Source organism: Abrus precatorius, unplaced genomic scaffold, assembly GCF_003935025.1.
Source record: "Abrus precatorius isolate BTA unplaced genomic scaffold, Abrus_2018 Scaffold2, whole genome shotgun sequence".
Taxonomy (NCBI): Eukaryota; Viridiplantae; Streptophyta; class Magnoliopsida; order Fabales; family Fabaceae; genus Abrus; species Abrus precatorius.
In genome coordinates this window covers 11131437-11152429 of record NW_020874362.1, presented here as the reverse complement: position 1 = coordinate 11152429, position 20993 = coordinate 11131437, and the positions used below count along the sequence as shown (strand labels likewise).

General features: G+C 37.6%; 1 protein-coding gene across 1 annotated transcript; it reads right to left on the bottom strand.

Moving 5' to 3' along the window:
- Nucleotides 1-13589: 13589 nt before the first annotated feature.
- LOC113859449 (uncharacterized mitochondrial protein AtMg00860-like) lies at nucleotides 13590-14216 on the bottom strand. Its single transcript, XM_027492222.1, has one exon. The coding sequence runs from the start codon at nucleotides 14214-14216 to the stop codon at nucleotides 13590-13592; it is 627 nt and encodes a 208-aa protein (XP_027348023.1).
- Between the last annotated feature and the right edge of the window lie 6777 nt (nucleotides 14217-20993).

Below are 20993 nucleotides of genomic sequence, written 5' to 3'. Positions count from 1 at the left end.
ACGAACTCCCTCAGGATTGTAAACTATTCAAGCCTGAATACAGCCCCTTTGAGAACCTCGGGGGCCTTCTATCATGTCTCACCGGGCCAGCTCCCCTAGTGTCCACTATCTTCCCTCTTGAGTTAGCCACAAAGATTCTACTCTTACTCACAAGAGTGGGCAAGTCCGTCAGTTGAAACACACTAACTGCAGCCCGGATGTCTGGCCTTAATCCATGCTCAGACTGAGCACACAGATCCTCCACTTCATCACTATGCTGATAATGAGGCCAATACTTCATCAGTTCTTGAAACTTTGCAGCATACTCCCCCATGGTCATGCTTCCTTGCTTCAGCTCAAGGAATTCTCTGGCCTTCTGCTTTTTTAGATCACGGGGAAAGTAATTCCCTAGGAAAATCGCCTTGAAGGTCTCCTATTGGATGTAGCCACCCTCTTGTGGGAATGTCTGACCAGCAAACCTCCACCAGTCTTCCGCTTCTCCATACAGCAATGAAGTGGCATAGGCCACCTTATGCTCCTCACAGCACCCCATCGCATTGAAAACCTTTTCCACATCCGCCAGCCACCTTTGGGCTCCTTCAGGATTGAACCCTCCTTCAAACTTTGGAGGATCGTGCCTAATAAAGGCAGATAACCCTCGGTACTCAGCCGGCTCTCCGCCTTGATTATGCACTCAGGCCTCTAGCATTTGAGCTATGTGTTCCATGGGATCATTGGTGCCTTTAGCTCCTCTACCACTACCTCTACCAGACATATTCAATCTAGCTACAAGTCAATAACCATATTCCAACACATTAGATCAATCAATACATTTATAATTCAGGCAAACAAAACAACCAACACTTAACTTAGACGCCTCAGCTCGATACCCCAGTTTGGTTTGGATGAACTGCTCTGATACCAAAATTGTAACATCTTAAATTTAATTTCAATAAATAAGGAATTTCGCAAAATTTTGAAATAATAAAATTTTCATTTTCAATCCAAGTTTCATCAAACATTTCAAATAAAGAAAAGGGGTTACAAATTACATGAAACAGCTGCTACAGGACTTATTTAAATACAACAGTTTTCAAAATAATACCTGAAGTCCTATAGGAGTTCCATCCACCCCTTCACTGAGTCCGGTGCTGATCGTCTTGATTACCTGAAAAATGAATGTAAGGGTGAGTACTTTACACTACCCAAAAACACACAATTAGCATAGAGTCTCACCTCCAGCACATTTCCAATACATTAAACAAATGCAATCACAGGCAACATTATCACACAGCTTATGTCAATTTAACACCGATGCACTCACGACATCGGCAACATTTCATATCCATAAGTACAATTTATAAACCCGTGCATACGCACTCCAGCTACACTCACTGTGGCACTGTGATCATAGATTTACACCATGAATGGTCGCCAGTTATCCCCGCCTCACGGATATCACATGGGCAGTCATGGGTCGCTCAGTAAAGGTAGTGTGGTCAGAGGTCTAGTCAAGAAGAGAGTGTGTGGCCCGTGGTGCACCTGTTCCACAGTTGGTGTCACCACCACTCTCCATTTCCCAAGGTATTTCAACCGTCCTTATCTTCCACACCCCCAGTGTATCGCTGAACCATTCACAGCATATTACAACGGCGCTAATACGCCTATCCACACATATTCCATTAACGCATGCAATAGTCATGCTTACACATGGCACAACGCACATTGCATTCAAATACACGGCACTAGGCTCACATTCATTTTATATTACACGACACATAGCCTACAATTATTCATTCATATTACACAGCCCTTGAGCCCACATTTTTAATAACATTCATTCAATATATATATATATATATGGCACAAGTGCCCCATTCACAATGCTCGGCATACAAGCCCTCTTCTATCACACAACATCTAGCATATAATTCACATTCATTAATTTCGGGTAAACACCCTTTCTCCCATCCACACTCACACATAATATTCACATATCGCACATGGCCCACAACAATTTCCCACCCTATTACTCAGTCACATCACTATATTCTGCAGATAAACAGCAAATCACATACATTTGAGATAGGGTAAAGTCCCCCTTACCTTGGATTGAAGACCTGCACTTGGGTTCAACCTCGGAAGTGCTCCCCACACGATTTCCGGCCAAAAACATATGGAAGAACTCCATGAGAATCCAAGGAACCCAGAAACAGAGAAAAGGGGATGAGAAACGGAGCCCTAACCATTAAAACTCACCTCCAAGCATTTTCCACACAGATTCAACCTTCAATCAAGCTCTCAAACGGCTTTGGAGGCAATTAATCGGTAGAATAGGGCTTTGGGTCGAGAAGACGAAAGAGATTTGGGAAGGAATTTGAGAAATGAATCCCAAACCCCTTTTTAAAACCCTTCTGATCGCAACACTCTCGCTGCAGTGAGGGATCTCTCGCAGCAGCGACGCCCTCTTTCGCCACAGCAAAAATCTCGGATGAAACTGCATCATAGTTTCTGCAGAATCTCGCTACAGCGAGATTGCACCCAAAAACGCACTCCCCTCTGTTGCTCTTTCGCCACAGCGAGACGTCTCTTGCTACGGCGAGAAGGAAACAGTTTTCCCGTTTCCTCCTAGGGTCCTCTCGCTACAGCGAGAACGCCCTGCATCTAGGCACTTAGCTTATTTCCAGCCCAATCCAGTCATGCACACATAAATGCACATATCCATATACTTAATACACATAAACATCATTATTACGCACTTGAGTGCACGTTCCAATACTCATTTTCACACATAAACATTGATAATTTATATTACCAAAATTCTAGGCATTATAGTATCCAATAATAGCGTAGTAATGTGATTTAACTCATTAAAAAATAAATAAATCATTAATTATTTCTCAATACCATAATGTGGACATAACTTTAATAGCAACAACATAAGTCTCATGTATCCTCCCTTTGTGAGAGGGTAATGATTTGCTTAAAATGATCTATCTTATTTGGTAGGAAGTATTTGTCCACAGAGACTTGAGATAGTCAACCCCAAATAAGGATGGATCTAATAGGTAGAGAATACAACTAGGCCCTAACCTTAACTCTCTATAAGAACATGGACAATTTGAGCCTAATAGCATCCATAAAAACTTGGTGTAATGTATTCCTTAAAAACATGATTGTCATTATTTTATAATTACTAGTTCTAGAAATTGTTGTTCGATAATTCCATATTTTAGAGTTTTTTATGACTTGTTTTTATATCTTTGACCCTTATTTGATAAGAATTTTGCACTATTTTACTTGTTATTTGTGACAATTTACCATAAATAAGTTACTAATATTGATGCTTTTAGATCACGATTGGATGAAATTTGATAGAAAGCTGGGTCACGCTCAATAAGAAGCACGTCCTTGCTTCATAACTAGATTGGGAGTATTTCATGACTATACACAATCATGCTAAAGGCTATGTATGACCATGCTTATGAATTTGTAACTGATTTCAAATTTGAAAGTTGGAATTTGAATTTATATCCAAAATTTTGAGATTGATGTATTAGATATCTCTTTATAGATAAAATATATCTTTTGGAGACCAAATCATTATCTTTATCTCAGATTCTATACTCTATTTAAATAGGTCTCACACACTTGAAGAAGACACTTGACTTGGGGACTTTTGATGACTTATGGAGCTGTTTAGGAGTGGAGATTATTGGTGAAAACGTATGATATCTTTTCGAAGTATGAGCAAATCATTGGGAGCACTTTTTGGGAACAAGAACTCTTTTCATCTCTTTCACCTTGAGATTCCTTGAGTTTTCTTATCTATTATGAATGGGTTTGGATTTCTTTATAATTGCTTTCTTTGTTTATTTTATTATGAGTAACTAAATTTATAGCTAAGGTTATGGTGGATCTTTTGCATATTTTATGTGATCTTTATGTTTAATGATAATTATGATTTTCTTTTAAATTTGGTCTTGCTTTAATGTATTTATATTTATATATTTGGAATTGACGACTCTTAACATCTCATAATCAATTATATTGTGGGCGATCAAACCACATGTAGTTAATAGATCTATAGGGTAAAATAGGATAAAGAATTAAGTAGACTAAACTTAATTTTTCTCTTTTAATCGATTATTGAATTAACAAACTCATAGACTCTTTATGTTTTCCTTATCTTTTTACCTTGCATGACCATTGGGAGTAATAGATTTAGAGAAAAAATTGCTAACATTGTATGACCATTCGATGTTAGTAATGTTAGTATAAGTGGTTGACAATCATGGCAAAACCAAGATTTAAATTAAACTAAAAGTACACATAAAGAGGTGTGAAGGTAAAATCATAAGCCTAGGATTCATCTCGAATAGTTTATTGTTAGAAATTGCGTTATATTTTTTTTATTATATACCTTTTGATTACTTTCTCTTTATTTCTATTATTCACTATTTAAGTTCATACAATTAAATTATGATAGTTTGTTAATTGGAAAACAATATCTTTTGAACTATTTTGAGACTCTTTTATTTACTATTTGATTGGTACACTTGTCCACAATCATTGTTCTTTGAAACCTTATCTTAAACTTCTTCTATGAAGGTATTGCTCAATCTAGAGTCTACTTCTACAATGTTCTATAATTTATTGTTTAATTTGAAAGATTTGATTTATTTAAAATTTTATAGGTTTCTTTGAATTTAATCACCATTTATGTCAGGCTTGTAATTTATTATTGAGTAATCTATAATATTTTATACTTGTTAAATGTTAATTGAAGAATTATTTGGTATTGGAATAGATTTAGATGGAGTTTGAAATTTAAAAAAAAAAAAAAAGTGAACAGTGTCGGTGAACAGTGACGTACCATGATATCATCAGTAAAATCACTCTGACGTCACATATGCATACAGTATGCGCGCATAGTATTTCTGACGTGAACAGTAAGGCGGTGAACAGTGAATTTTGAAAATTTTCTATAAAAAAGGGGTTTCACACGTAATTTTCATTTCTTCACTCCTATCCAAGGTTCTCAAAGGTTCCAAGGCCATATACCACCATTTTCTCTCATATTAAACCCTCCTAAACTTAGATTTCTCTCCAGATCTGTGATTCTGCGTCCGTTCTAAGAGGTTTGAAGTAAGTTTCTTTAAGTTGAAGTTAGATTCACCGTTAGTTTCTCTTCTCCTTCTCTTTCTCATAGAAGTTCATGGTGTTCTTAGGAGAAACTCCATTCTAAAGCCAAATTTTTGGCGAATCTTGCGATATAACAAGTAATATTTGGTAGATCTGGAGTGAATCACCGTTCCAAGGTAAAGGGAGCTTACTTTAGTCTATGAACTATGTTTTGAACGGTTTGATATGCTAAAAGAAATCAAAACATGTTCCTAAAAGAAAAAGAGAAAGGAAGAGTGGAAGAAGAGGAACTGCAGAATTTCTTCATAGATCCAATCTCCAGCCTGATCCTCAAGGTCCAAAGCTTGGAAGGTGCTCCCAATCTCCCTCTCTAACTCTCCAAAGGTGTAGAAATGAAAAAATGAGAAAAGATTCCCAATCTGAACTTTCAACCGCTATTTATAATTTTCTCGCCACTCTCTACATTGACACTTTAATCTTGAAATTGTAACATAGAAGGCCTTATAGAAGCTTCTAAGGCTGAAGTAAGAACTTTAAACGCCCAAAGTTGTCACTTGAAAGTGGTTTTCTCAATTCTGATGTTGTGCGTTAACACTTTATGTAGGTAAAGTTGTTACGTGCAAGTACACGTTGACACTTTCAATACCTAAAGTTGTTATGTGTAAGCCTTTTGTGAAATTTTGCCTTGCGCGTTAACACTTTCAGTACCTAAAGTTTCTACGCACTAGCCTCTTCATATATTTAGCTGTTGGAGTGATAACTTTTAGTACTTAAAGTTGTTATGCACATGTTCTTCATGGATTCTCTTCTTCAAAGTGTTAACTTTGAACACTTAAAGTGTTCACTTTGAACTTCTACATTTCTGAAAACCTCAAAAGGTTTTACTTTATGCACCCAAAGTTGTAACGCCCAACACATATCACCTTAATTCTTGACTTTTTAAGCTTAATTCTTCCACTTTCTTTATTTGGATCTCAACTTCAAATTCTCCAGCTCAAGCCTCTATACAAAATTAACTTTTTTAAGCAGAATATTCTAGAATTGGGATAAAATCTAAAATTCTAAACTTATTTACACAATTATGAATATAAATGGAATTTTTATGTTATTTTCATGTTTATTTCTTATTTAACTACTTATTTATTATTAAAAATTAAGCTGATAATGTAGTAAAATGTGGATTTATCAATTTCAATAAAAGGCTCATCCACAATGAGCACAAATTTGGAATACTTTGACCTGAAAAAATGGGTCACTCACCACCAACTTCTAAATAAAATTTGTAACATATTATAAATAATTTAGAGTAAGTCTATAATTAGTGAGTTAAATCCAATTGTCAATTCCACCTAATAAAGATATATCAAAAATCAATCCAAAAGAAAAAACTATAAGAATAAACCATGACATCTCTCTCTTGGAGCTCCTATCATAGATTTAATATTATAAAGTCATCAAAGTAGTACTTTCCAAGAGTAATCCTGTCTAAAAATAATAAAGACATGAATCAATCATCTCATTCTCAACCTTTGAGCAATTCAGAGAATGAAAATGGAAAAAATACACATAGCACAAATAAAACAAACAAAATGTTGAGTTGCTAATCTAGTTTGTGTTGCTAGGAAGGATAAAAGAATGTTAAATTCCAACATTTATGCTAAGCTAATATTAGAATTTGGAAACAAACAAAATGTTGAGTTGCTAATCTAGTTTGTGTTGCTAGGAGGAATAAAAGACAATTAAATTCCAACATTTATGCAAAGCTAATATTAGAATTTGGAAAGAACCTTGTTAGACACAGGCATGTGGTGCCTTTGTTAGATGAATGATGGATTGTCGTAATCGATCAAAATATAAGGAAATAAAATGTAGTACTAGGTCAAGCTAACCTAGGTCGTGCTCCTAGAAATCATTAATTGATTGACATAATATCAAACACATGTTATGCATTATGTTCAGAAATAGGGGGAGTTGGTTGTGGTTTTAAGGTTTTTAATAATCAACAACATAAATCCAAATTTAGAAAAGTAATTCAACAAATCAAATCAATCTTTAGCTCTTCCACAATTGATTCAATTATTAGTTAACAAAGGAATAAATCCTAAATCCTTCACACATTTGAATTAATCAGATCAAGTGTCAATTAACTTCTTTTAATATATAAATAATTTCCATTTATAACTTATATTGTTAAAAACATGATTAGTGAAAAATTGATAAAAACTTATATATTTAGAATAAATGGTACAATATGAAGATACGAATTAATAAACTTTACGAAATTATAATATTTCTCCTTAGAAGATTTCCACTGTCAATAAATAAAATACATAAAGTGATTTTATTACATTAAATCAAATTTATCTGAGCAGTTTCTTTCGCACAATCCCTGCCGAGTATGACCCTAGAACGGATCAACCATATCTATTTCTTCTCTTTCGTTACTTGAAAATAATCAATAAGGGTGAGTACTTTCTGCCCCACTAAGATCCTTTTAATATAAATTAATTACCAGTAATTAGAGTTATAACCTAATATCCTATTCTAATTCATTATTAACAGGTATAGTCTATATTTACATTCATCACATCCAAATACATACAATCATACAATCATCCATCAGGGCACATACCAAAATTCACTCATCATACATGCATTTCTATGTTAACCTATATGTTATTATACATGTGTCATATCATTTCAATTTATATGTCATAATACATATGTCTCAGTGACACCCGTCGATGTACTACAACACACGTATCATAACAACTTAAATTGATCTGCTACAATATTTATATAATAATCATACATATTCTATATCATATCCTATCTATAACACTTTTCATTATAATTGCCCCTGGGATCCTTTGAGAACTTCTAGTATAAATAGCTACTAGTTGGCCGCAACATCACGAATACACGTTTGCCGCCCCAGCCCCTTTTAGCAAAGGTATAGTGAGGAGCTTCATCGGGAGATGGGGGTGTGACCTGTGAATGTTTATTTTCAATAATTTATTGTGCATCCTTTTCATTGTTAACATTCACCATCCTCATTTCCCCAAGATTTCTGAAATCTTCTCCTTAACTTCATACCCTAGTGTATCGCTGTACTATCTATACTCAATCTTTTTCTCATTCTCAACATTTCTCATTTCACAATCTTTATATCAATCAGCATGTTATGATTCATGAGTCACAATTTATATAAATTCATGGATTATAATATATATGATAACACACCCTTTCAATGTGCTATAATTTATATCATAATCACTCTCTTTCAAGTTGCGTGAACTCATGCATTATAATCACGCCTCATATTCTTTCTCAATCATATTCTCATTTCTCATTCATACATCACATGCTTTCACTTTCATTCAACACTTCATTCATTTCTATAATTCTACTTATATTGCATACATTTCAGTCATCACTTTATACCTACACTTATTGCATCATACCAGTTCAACATATAAAGTGGTCATACAAAGTCATATCACGCAACCAATACAATACATCAAACTTATCATAGAGACTACCACATAATGTCACACCATACATGTAATACAATGCGCCAAAGGTCGGACACCTTCGGACTCAACCCAACTCGTACCATCTCAAGGTAGTCTCCTAACCTAGAGTTCATTATTGTATATCTTCTATTACTTAATCCATATACATTCTTTAAGAATCTGATTTCATTTCTTTTAAAGAACTCAAAGTCTTTCTTTTACCCAAAATATCCTTTCACCATAAAATCATAGGTTTTTACTAAAATAGGTTATTTACATCCTCCTAGGGTCGTTAAATACGTATATACAAACTTAAAGCTCGAAAATACTCCTCTTACTTGGTAACGGTTCCTCCCAACTAGTTATCTGAGTGATCTACGGAGAGATTCCACAGTATCCACAGAGAGATCTTCCAGAAGATAAGGTTTCCTAAGTATTTCGAGGTAGAGATCTTAACATGAGGAAAGAACCCAAGAAAAGGGATAAAATAGAGATCTAAGCTCTGAGAAACTTGCTTAGATCCGAGAAGAACGGATGTTTGAGCTCAAATCTGAAAAAGATCCAGAGTTATTGGAGGTTTTCTCTGAGAAAGGAGAGGGAGAGAACGAAGAGAATGCAGAGGGATATGTGATTTGGTTTAAAATGAAGATTTTAGGTTGAGAGTTTTTTAAATATCTCTCAAACTCGCGACTTTCTCGCTACAACGAGAAGTTCTCGTTACAGCGAAAAAACCAGAAGTTTTCTTCCTTTGCTCTCTGTCATTCTAGTTACAACGAGAGCTCTTTGCTACAACGAGACCATCCTTGCTACAGCGAGAGATTCTAGCTACAGCGAGAGGACTACAGAATGTTCCATTTTCACTGCCTCATTCTCGCTACAGCGAGATATCCTATAGTTCACATAAATTAAACACTTCTAATTTCAAATAACATGCACAAACAACTAATATTAATTGCAATTATAATAAATTACAAAATGAGGGTGTTACATTAACTACTATCATGCCAATTTGGTAAAATCTAACATCAAAGAATTACTCACCCATTGACACTAATAACCCTAGTTAACCTATGGAATTCCATACGTGTATGGGAATCCCCTTGTGCAACCATGATCCAACTGACACAATTGTGTTTCTAGATGTAGCAATCTTGCTAATAGAATCATCTTATAATCCTCGAGTATACCTCTGCCCCTGGACACAACATCAACGATTTCCAAAACAAGAATAAAAGAGGGATGAGACTTTTCAAATACTCATAAAAGCAGTTAGGATTTGAAAAGAAGGAAAGAAATAAATAGGAGAAAGTATAAACTTATATAAACCATTGATTTTCAAAAATCAACTTAACCAATATAATATAAATAATTTCATTCCTTCACAAACAGCCACCTTATACATTTCCAATTCAATGCCAGACCATGATGCATGGGACTTATGCATATGCTGACTATTGGTTTGGCTTAAAATCATTTGCTATGCTCATGTTGTAACGCTTTAAATTTAATTTCATCAAATATCAAATTTCACAAAATGGGAGAAAAATAAAATTTCATTCAAATAGTTTTTCCCCATACATAGTTCAGTAAAATATTTCAAAATAAGGATGGTTACAACTTGCATTAAATCATGCTACAGGACTAATTCAATTACATCAGAGTTCGAATAAATTCCTAGTCCGATACCAGTTTCATCCATCCCTTCATTAAGCCCAGTGCTAATCGTCTTGGTCACCTGAAAAACAAATGTAAGAATAAGTACTCTACACTATCTATCACACAAACAACATAGAGACTCACCTTGCACACGCACACGTATTCTAATATATTCTACTCAAGTATCACAGGCAACACTTTTAAGCATTTCATTTCAATTCATAACCGACGCACTCACGGCACCAAAACATTTTTCATACATGTGCGCTCATTGCACGTAGCCACGTTCACTTTGGCACTGTGATCACATATTCACACCATGGATGACGTCGGTCACCCCCACCTCACGGATACCACGTGGGCGGTCACGAGTCGCTCAGCAAAAGTAGTGGTCAGAGGTCTAGTCAAGAAGAAAGTATGGCCTGTGGTGCACCCACACTCACTGTTGGTGTTACCACCACTCTCTCTTCCCCAAGATATTTCTACTGTCCCATCTTCTATACATCTAAGTGTATTGCTTAACCATTCATAGCATATTCACAACTGCATATAACATGCCTCATTCACACACATTTCAATTGCACACAATACTCATATCTGCATATGGCACTCAGGCCCACATTCATTCTTAAACATTGAATCCTCATTAATTAACGGCCTATCACAACACACATTCACCCTCAATGGGTTCAACCATCTCATCACACATCACATTGCAATCAAACACATAATAATTTCCATTAACACACATTTCCTACCTTCTATCTCAGCCACGTTGCAATATTTAACAAAATAAACAGAAATTAAAACACAATGAGATAGGGTAGAGTCCTCCCTTACTTCAGATTGAATACCCACACACAAAATCAAATTTGAAAAGGATTTCCACACAAACTTAGTCCTAAATACATGGAAGAATCCCATGAGAACAAAGGAAAACTGAGAAAAAAGAGAATAGGGATGAGAAACCAAAACCCTAACCATTAAAACTCACCTCCAAGCGTTTCCAACACAAATCCAACCTTCAATATAACTCATGAATGTCTTTGGAGGTAATTTAATCGGTGAAATAGGGTTTTGGGTTGAGAAATTCAAAGGTATTTTGAAGAGAGGAATGAGAAATGAATTTTCCAAATCCTAACCCTTTCAAATACCCCTCTGATTGCGATACTTTCGCTACAGCGAGACACTCTCGCTGCAGGGACGGCCCTTGTCGCTACGGCGAAAATCTCAAAAGAAATTGCACTCTGATTTTTGCAGAATCTCGTTACATTGAGACCTTCTCCCTACAGCGAGAGTGCTCCTAGAATTGCACCCCAAGCTATCATCTCTCGCTACAGCGATAAGGTGACAGTTTCACGCCTTCCTCCTAGGGCCTTCTCGCTACAGCGAGAATACCCTGTACCAGACACTTAACCAAATTTTCATCAGCACATCAGCCACAACCCAACATTCTCAGTACACACACAAATATATATATCGACATAGATGCTCTTATAACAACAATCAATATTACAAAAATTTGGAGCGTTATAACTCTTTTCTCCTTTAGTGATTTTCGTCCCCGAAATTCAACCAAACACATAGATTACACAAATAACCCTGGATACATCTCTCTCATTCTGCTCTCTGTTTCCCACGTGGTATCTCTCTCATCACTTGAGCTTCATATCATCTTCACCAATGGGATCTCTTTACCCCTCATCTATTTAACACAGTGATCCGCTATCCTCACTGGATACACGTCATAAGACAAGTCTTCTCTAACTTGAACCAGGTCAAGATCAATCGTATGGGAAGGATCTGACACATACTACCTGAGTTGGGACACATGGATACTAGATGTAGATTCGAGAGATTCAGAGGCAACGCTATCCGGTATGTAGTAGGACCAAATCTACTCAGCACTTTGAATGGCCCAATGAACTTAGGAGATAGCTTCTGAGATTTTAGAGCTCTCCCAACTCCGGTCACAAGTGAGACCTTAAAAAATACATAGTCACCCACCTGGAACTTTAAAGGTTTCCTCATCTTATCATAGTAGCTCTTCTGTCGATCTTGGACAGCCTTCATCTTCTCTTTGATCATTCTGATTTGTACACTCTGCCTTTGGATCATATCCGGTGCGCACAGAGTCGCCTCTCTAATTTCATACCAACACAATGAAGTTCTGCACCTCCGCCCATACAAAGCCTAGAACGGTGTCATCCCAATGCTGGCGTGATAACTGTTGTTGTATGTGAACTCTACTAGCGGCAAGCATTCTTCCCAAGTTTCCTGCTGCTCAAGCACACAAGCTCTTAACAAGTCCTCTAGGGACTGGATATATCTCTCGGTCTGACCATCTGTTTGTGGGTGATAAGCTGAACTAAGTCTTAACTTAGTTCCCAATGCCCTCTGTAGGCTCTCCCAAAACCTTGAGGTAAACCTCGGGTCTCTATCGGACACCACACTAGTCAGCACCCCATGCAACCTGACTATCTCCCTTACATATAAGTCTGCAAGCCTCTCCAACTTATACTTTATGTTGATTGAGAGAAAGTGTGAAGCATTGGTCAACCGATCTATTATCACCCAGATGGCATCATGGTTATTCCTGGTCCTCAGTAACCCAGAAACAAAGTCCATAGAAATATTGTCCCATTTCCACTCAGGGATCTCCAACGGTTGCAACAACCTAGGTGGACGCTGGTGCTTTACCTTTGCCTTTTAGTAGGTTAGGCATCTAGCCACATATTCATCCACATCCCTTTTCATTTCGTTCCACCAAAAGCTCTTCCTGAGGTTCTGATACATCTTGGTCGCACCAAGGTGGAAACTTATTCTACTCTTATGTGCTTCCTCCAGTATCATTTGCTTAAACTCATCCACTTGGGGAATGCTCACTCGGTTTTGAAACTTGATCACCCTGTTCTCATCGCAATGGAACTCCAAATTCTTTTCCTCATTCTTCTCCCTCATCATATCTTGCAGAAAAGTATCTCTCTACTGCGCATCTCGAACATACATCAAGAAGTCATTACGGATTGTTGTCACTTCGAGATACAAGCTTCTTGGCCTTACATCCACGGCCAAGTTCATGTCACAAAATTCCTCAATCAACTCCATCTCTTTCACCAGGATGGTAAGACAATGTGAAATCATAATTCTTGAGAAATTTCATTAATCTCCTCTGCCGCATGTTCAGCTCCCTCTGATCAAACAGATACTTCAAACTCTTGTGGTCACTGAACACCTCAAACCTCGCTCCATATAGGTAGTGCCTCTATACCTTAAGAGCAAAAACCACCACAGCTAACTCCAAATCATGCATTGGATAGTTGACTTCATGCGGACATAAGCAACCACTCGCCCATCTTGTATTAGAACACACCCGAGTCCATGTCTAGACGCATCACAGTATACATCAAACTTCTGCTCTGGTTCGGGCAAAATTAACACAGGTGCTGAAGTCAACTTTATCTTCAACTCTAGGAAACTAGTCTCACACCCCTTGGTCCACTTAAACTCCCTTCCTTTGCTGGTCAGCTTCGTTAAGGGCAAAGCTATCTTAGAAAATCTCTCAATGAACTTTCTATAATAGCCTGCTAGTCCTAGAAAACTACACACCTCAGTCACATTCTTCGGCCTTTGCCACCTAACTACTGCTTCCACCTTTGCAGGGTCTACCATGATTCCTTCCTTCGATACTACATGGCCCAGAAACTGGATCTCTGACAGCCAGAACTCACACTTGGAGAATTTTGCATACAATTGTCTCTCCTTCAAAATTTGCAACACAATCCTTAAGTACTCGGCATGCTTTTCCTGATTCTTTGAATAAATCAGGATGTCATCAATGAACACCACCACAAACTTATCCAAAAACTCATGGAAGATTCTGTTCATGTAATCTATGAACACTGTAGGCGCATTGGTCATTCCAAACGGCAATACCAAGTACTCATAGTGACTATACCACTCTTGAATGTCATCTTAGGTACATCTTTATCCTTCACCCTGATTTGAGGGTACCCCAATCTCAAGTCATTCTTCGAGAACACTGCAGCTTCCCTTAATTGGTCCATTAAATCATCGATTCTCAGAAGTGGATACTTGTTCTTTATCGTTACCTTGTTCAGCTGCCGGTAATCTACACACATCCTCATGCTCCCATCTTTCTTCTTTACCAAGAGTACTGGTGCTCCCCACAGTGACACACTCAATCTTACAAACTGTTTTTGCAACAAATCCTCTACTTGTTTCTTGACCTCCGCCAACTCCATCGTTGACATCCTATATGGTGCCACAAAAATTGGGCTGGCCCTCATAATATGGTCAATAACAAACTCTATTTTCCTCTCAGGCGATAACTCTAAAACATCTTCTGGGAAAACTTCTAAGAAATCCCTCACCATTGGGATGTACTCTGGCTCCATCACGCTTTCGGCCTCCATTGAGAACATAATCATGAAGGCCATGGCATTCACTGTGTTCTCCCACGCTCCCTAGCTCATAAGCCTTGGAACCTCTGCCATTGTCACACTGAAGATCAAGGTCTTCTCTCTACAATCTAGCAGTACATGGTTGGCAGCCAACCAATCTATCCCAAAATTACATCTAGTTGGGAAAGAGGCAAATAGATCAGGTCCACCTCAAACTCCCTACCATGCACCATTACCGAACACCCCAAACACACCCACGATGTTATGCTGGCTTACCTGTTGGGGTAGTCATCACAACATTACATGGTAATTCAGTCACACATAAATTTAGACTCTTCATACAATTCACGGATACAAAAGAGTGCATAGCACCCGGATCAAGCAACACATCCAACAGTCGACCCTTAATAATGCATTTACCTCTGATCAGTTCCTTAGACTTTGAAGCCTCTGCCCCACTCATGGCAAAGACCCTACTATGAATGCTAGGCTTCGACCCCGTACTCCTTCTTGATTCAAACCTCTCTGGGTTGTACTAGCACTGCTACTCCTCTTAGAGGTCCAGCACACATTGGCAATGTGCCTCGACTTCCCACAGTTGCTACAAGTTGTCCATGGTTATGGGTAATCCCTCACTATGTGTGGCCCTCCACACCTAAAGCATTTGATCAGCCCTCTGAAAGAGTCAGATCGTGAACCAGAGCGAGTACCACTACTTCTCTCCTAAGATGAAGTCCCTCTGGATTGTGAGTGACTGGAGCTCAAATATGGTCCCTTGAAGAATCTAGGGGGTCTTCTATCTTGCCGCATTGCACTAGCTCCCCTAGTGTCCACTATTTTTCCCTTTGGATTGGCTTCAAAGATCCTGCTCTTGCTCACCAGAGTGGACAAATCCGTCAGTTGAAACACACTGACTGCAGCTCAGATGTCTGGCCTCAGTCCATGCTCAAATTGAGCACACAAATCCTCCTCTCCATCCTTATGTTGATAGTGAGGCCAGTACTTCAACATCTCTTAGAATTTTGCAGCATATTCTCCAATCGTCATGCTTTCTTGCTTCAACTCAAGGAACTTTCTGGCTCTCTGCTTCTTTAAATCCCGGGGAAAGTAATTCCCTAGGAAGATCGCCTTAAAGGTCTCTCAATGAATGTAGCCACCCACTTGTGGCAACGTCTGACCGACAAACCTCCACCAACCTTCTGCCTCCCCAGACAGCATGTAGATGGCGTAGTTCACCTTGTGCTCCTCGCGGCACCCTATGGCGTTGAAGATCTTCTGCACACTAGCCAACCACCTCTGGGCTCCCTCCGGATCAAATCCTTCCTCAAACTTTGGAGGGTCATACTTAGTGAAGGTAGACAACTCTCGGTATTTAGCCAGCTCTTTGCCTTGGTTATGCGCCAAGGTTTCCAAAATTTGAGTCATACACTCCATGAGATCATTGGTGCCTCTAGCTCCTCTACCTCTACTAGCCATATTCAATCTAAGCTAACAATAATTCAGCAAACCACATTCCAGCACATTAGACCAATAACACATTTATAATTCAGGCAAACAAAACAAATCAACATTCAGCTTGGATGCTTCAGCCCGATACCCTAGTCCGATTTGGATGAACTGCTCTGATACTAAATTGTAACGCCTTAAATTTAATTTCATCAAATATCAAATTTCACAAAATGGGAGAAAAATAAAATTTCATTAAAATAGTTTTTTTTTCCATAAATAGTTCATTAAAATATTTCAAAATAAGGATGACTACAACTTGCATCAAATCACGCTACAGAACTAATTCAATTACATCAAAGTTTGAATAAATTTCTAGTCCTATAGCAGTTTCATCCATCTCTTCACTAAACCTGGTGCTGATCGTCTTGGTCACTTGAAAAACAAATGTAAGGGTGAATACTCTACACTATCCATCACACAAACAACATAAAGACTCACCTTGCACACCCACATGTATTCTAACATATTCTACTCAAGTATAGGCAATCACAGGCAACATGATGAGAATCAAGGAAGGCCCATTGAAGACAAAGACTTGAAGGCCCATTGAAGACAATGACAAGGGCAAGGGCAAAAAGAATAAATGGAGACTTAGAAAAGATTGTTGCTGTCTTATTTAAAAGGGAGCTCAATTTAGAGTTAGAAAAGTCCAAGATGGTCATCACAACACTTTCAAGCATTTCATTTCAATTCATAACTGATGCACTCACGGCACCAAAACATTTCACATACATGTAGCCACGCTCACTGTGGCAATGTGATCATAGACTCACACCATGGATGGTCGCCGGTCACCCCCACCTCACGGATACCACGTGGGCAGTCACGAGTCGCTCGGCAAAGGTGTTGGTCAGAGGTCTAGTCAGGAGGAAAGTGTGTGGCCTATGGTACACCCACGCTCACTGCTAGTGTCACCACCACTCTCTCTTTCCCAAGGTATTTCTACCATATACATCTTTCACACCTCTAGTGTATCGCTGAACTATTCATAGCATATTCACAACCGCATATAACATGTCTCATTCACACACATTTCAATTGAACACAATACTCATAACTGCATATGGCACTCAGGCCCACATTCATTCTTAAACATTGAATCCTTATTAATTAACGGCCTATCACAACACACATTCACCCTCAATGGGTTCAACCATCTTATCACACATCACATTGTATTCAAACACAATAATTTCCATGAACCCACATTTTCTACCCTCTATCTCAGCCACATTGCAATATTTAGTAAAATAAACAAAAATCAAAACACAATGAGATAGGGTACAGTCCCCCTTACCGCGGATTGAAGACCCACACATGAAATCAACAATGAGAAAGCTCCCCACACAAACTTAGTTTTAAATACATGGAAGAATCCCATGAGAACCAAGGGAAATCGAGAAAACAGAAAATAGGGATGAAAAACTGAAACTCAATCCATTAAAACTCATCTCCAAGCGTTCCCAACACGAATCCAACCTTCAATCTAGCTCACGAACGACTTTGGAGGCAATTTAATAAGTGAAATAGGGTTTTAGGTCGAGAGAATCGAAAGGATTTTAAAGATAGGAATGGGAAATGAATTTTCCAAACTCTAACCCTTTTAAATACCACTCTGATCGCGACACTCTCGCTACAACGAGACACTCTCGTTGCACTGACACCTCTTGTCGCTACAGCGAAAATGTCAGAGGAAATTGCACTCTGTTTTCTACAAAATCTCGCTACAGCGAGACCCTCTCGCTACAGCGAGACCCTCTCGCTACAGCGAGACCCTCTCGCTACAGCGAGACTGCTCCCAGAATTGCACACCAAACTGTCACTCTCTCGCTACAATGAGAAAGTGATAGTTTCACGCCTTTCTCCCAGGGCCTTCTCGCTACTGCGAGGCTCCTCTCGCTACAGCGAGAATACCCTGTACCAGACACTTAACCAAATTTTCATCAACACATCAGCCACAGCCTAACTTTCTCAGTACACATACAAATATATATACCTACATACATACTCTTAAAATCGCATATTTATCCATTCACATTAACATATATATATATATATATATATATATATATATATAACAATTAATATTACAAAATTTGGGGCATTACACATGTGACTCTTGAATCCATTCCTATCATCGGAAGTTGTTGGGAGTTTCACTAGCCAGCCAACATTTTGCATGTTTGGTGGGGACTCAAACTTTCACCGACTAATCTAGCTCGACCAACATGATAAGCTTCAGGAGAAGGTTAGGATAAAGGAGCATTGCGTGGAGACTCTCAGGCAGAGTTCCATGGCTTAGGACACTCATAGGGCTATTGGTAAGTCACCCAACTCCATAAAATCCCCTAAACGTTGAGGTCCTCCTTATCTTTCACCAACAACAATTATAAAATAACTTCGTGACTTCCTTCACAAGGGAGAGGTATCCATACCCATTGCCTTTTGAATAGTTCATTTCTCTTTGAAGCTCAATCTCTATATCACGCACACAGGTGCCAATTCAAATAAGGATTAATATCCCATCTCATTTCACATCAACTCAAGCGTTGGTTTAAATCCAGAGTCAACATTCCATGTTCAACTATTCAGACAATTTTCACAAGAAATTGACATATACTTATTCCAATGCTTTCAAGCACATCCGCTAAAGGTCCCTAGCTCACTATTCTTATCTCTTTCTTTGAATTCTCAATTTTATCCACCTAGTTAATTTATTACTCATGATTGAAAAGATGTTAGATTTTTGCAAACATTTGCTTTCCTTGATTCAATCATTAAGGTTCTATTACGAATTCTAGGTCCAAGACAAGCAGGTGGCTAGACTTAATAGTGTGGTTATACTTACATGTCAATTCTCTCTAAGCATTCTCATTAACGCATACACACTCCTTCAAGGACTCATAATCACAATGGGGGCCTCAATCCACCTGTCTATACATTTTTACATGTTTTCAACTAACTGTGGGTCACCAATTCACATGTGTCAAACTAGACTTTAAAATCATGTAATCATCACATTCATATTCAAATGTCACAATATGTGCAAGACTTATGCATATGCAAATAATGGCATATTCAAAACCACAATGCCTCAATCATCACTAGTGAAAGTAGATTTTATTCTCATAGGCATTTAACATTAGGTTTGTCTAAATTTTCTTATGGTAGTTCATTCAATCTTTTCATCAGACACTTTGATAAATACAAGAACCTTAGATTTTATTATTTATTATTATTTTCTAAATCCACGAGTATAGTTAACGTGACTAGTATTTTATCAAACATAACCTAAGTCATTTTGTTCCTATTCTATAACACATTCAATTAGATTTATTAAGGGGCCGGATGCCTAAATCAAGGCTTCATTTTCTCTTTCTCTTTTCATCCATTATTGGAACATCTGTTAAACTTATCCAATTTCTTGCTTATTATCGATTTGCCTATTTAAACTAAAATTATTAATTAACGTAATTAAGCTTAGTATGACTTAAAGTTATGAGACTCAGTGGTTCATTAGATTGCCTAAGCAACAATCTGATTAAAAGTTCATATCCTTTTCTAAATTATCAAGAATCAAGTACCTAGGTGTTTCTATCCAGTATATTGTAGTTTGATTTTTCTAGGTGATAGAATACACATGTTAATTTATATCTTAGTTCATTTAACTAGTTTTGATATACTTAATGCTATGCTATAACAGACAATTTCCATTCTCCTTGGTATTTATCAAGTTTAGGAGTCTAAAACTTACCATGAAATTTTGCTTAACTTAGCATTCAATCACACAATTTCACATATATATGTGCACTATAGTAACACCAGCAAACATATCAATCTCAATATCAAATATATATCTATAAACTCAAGAGAGTGAGGAATTCTCAAGAGCTTTCAACAACACACAACATTTATAATTTCATCAAGTGTATTCTTATCCATTCTCTCAACTCCTAACTTGAGTCATATGAAAGTTTCCCCCCTCACCTTAGAGAGTAACTTAGTTTGGTGGGGAAATACGCTCCACTTCCAACCTTGTTTGGGTTGTACTTGCGTTTTTTCTCAACGGGATCGATAATCATTCTTTCCAAGTTGTTCCTGCAATTGAACCCATAACTTAGGCGTTTAGAATTTGAATGAAGTGTGCAAGGTACTGACGCATTTCTCATTCAAGGAAACAAACACAAAGCTCATTAGAGGAGGTTTTTAACTGAGTCAAATAATTTTAGTTAGCTAAAAATAGTATCAGTACAACAGGGTGCTTAGTTCTGAACAACTATAATTTCAAGTTTCGGTACACTTACCAAATAGAGGGTAATTGAGTGATATGGTATACAAATTGAGCTCAAGATAGCTCTTTGGAAAGGTAAAATAGTCACGATTTAGAGAATGAGTTGTTGACTTATCCTCGTTCTTTGGGGAAGAAAATGGAATTCAATTCAAACTTGGGATAGCTTGTTAGAAAGCTTATATAACCTAGAATATAGGAACATGGTTAGGAAATATTTTCACATGCATATTTTTCCAGAGATTGAGAGAAAGTTGCTGCCACATGCAATTTCATAAAAACATTTTCTACAAAATTCCGCATTGGGCAGCTTGAGAGTTTTGGACCAAAAGCAGGGGAAATGACCTCCAAATTGAGTCCCACATAAGGGGTTTAAAAACTAACATCCTAAGGATTATGGAGATATTCTTAAAATAATTTTCCATGTAAGCAGGTGGTATAAAATAATGATTTTACATAGATGTGTTTTGATTGTCA

Excerpts from the sequence above, each read along its gene's own strand:
- LOC113859449 (XM_027492222.1), bottom strand. The coding sequence starts at position 14,216 with ATGACCAATGCGCCTACAGTGTTCATAGATTACATGAACAGAATCTTC.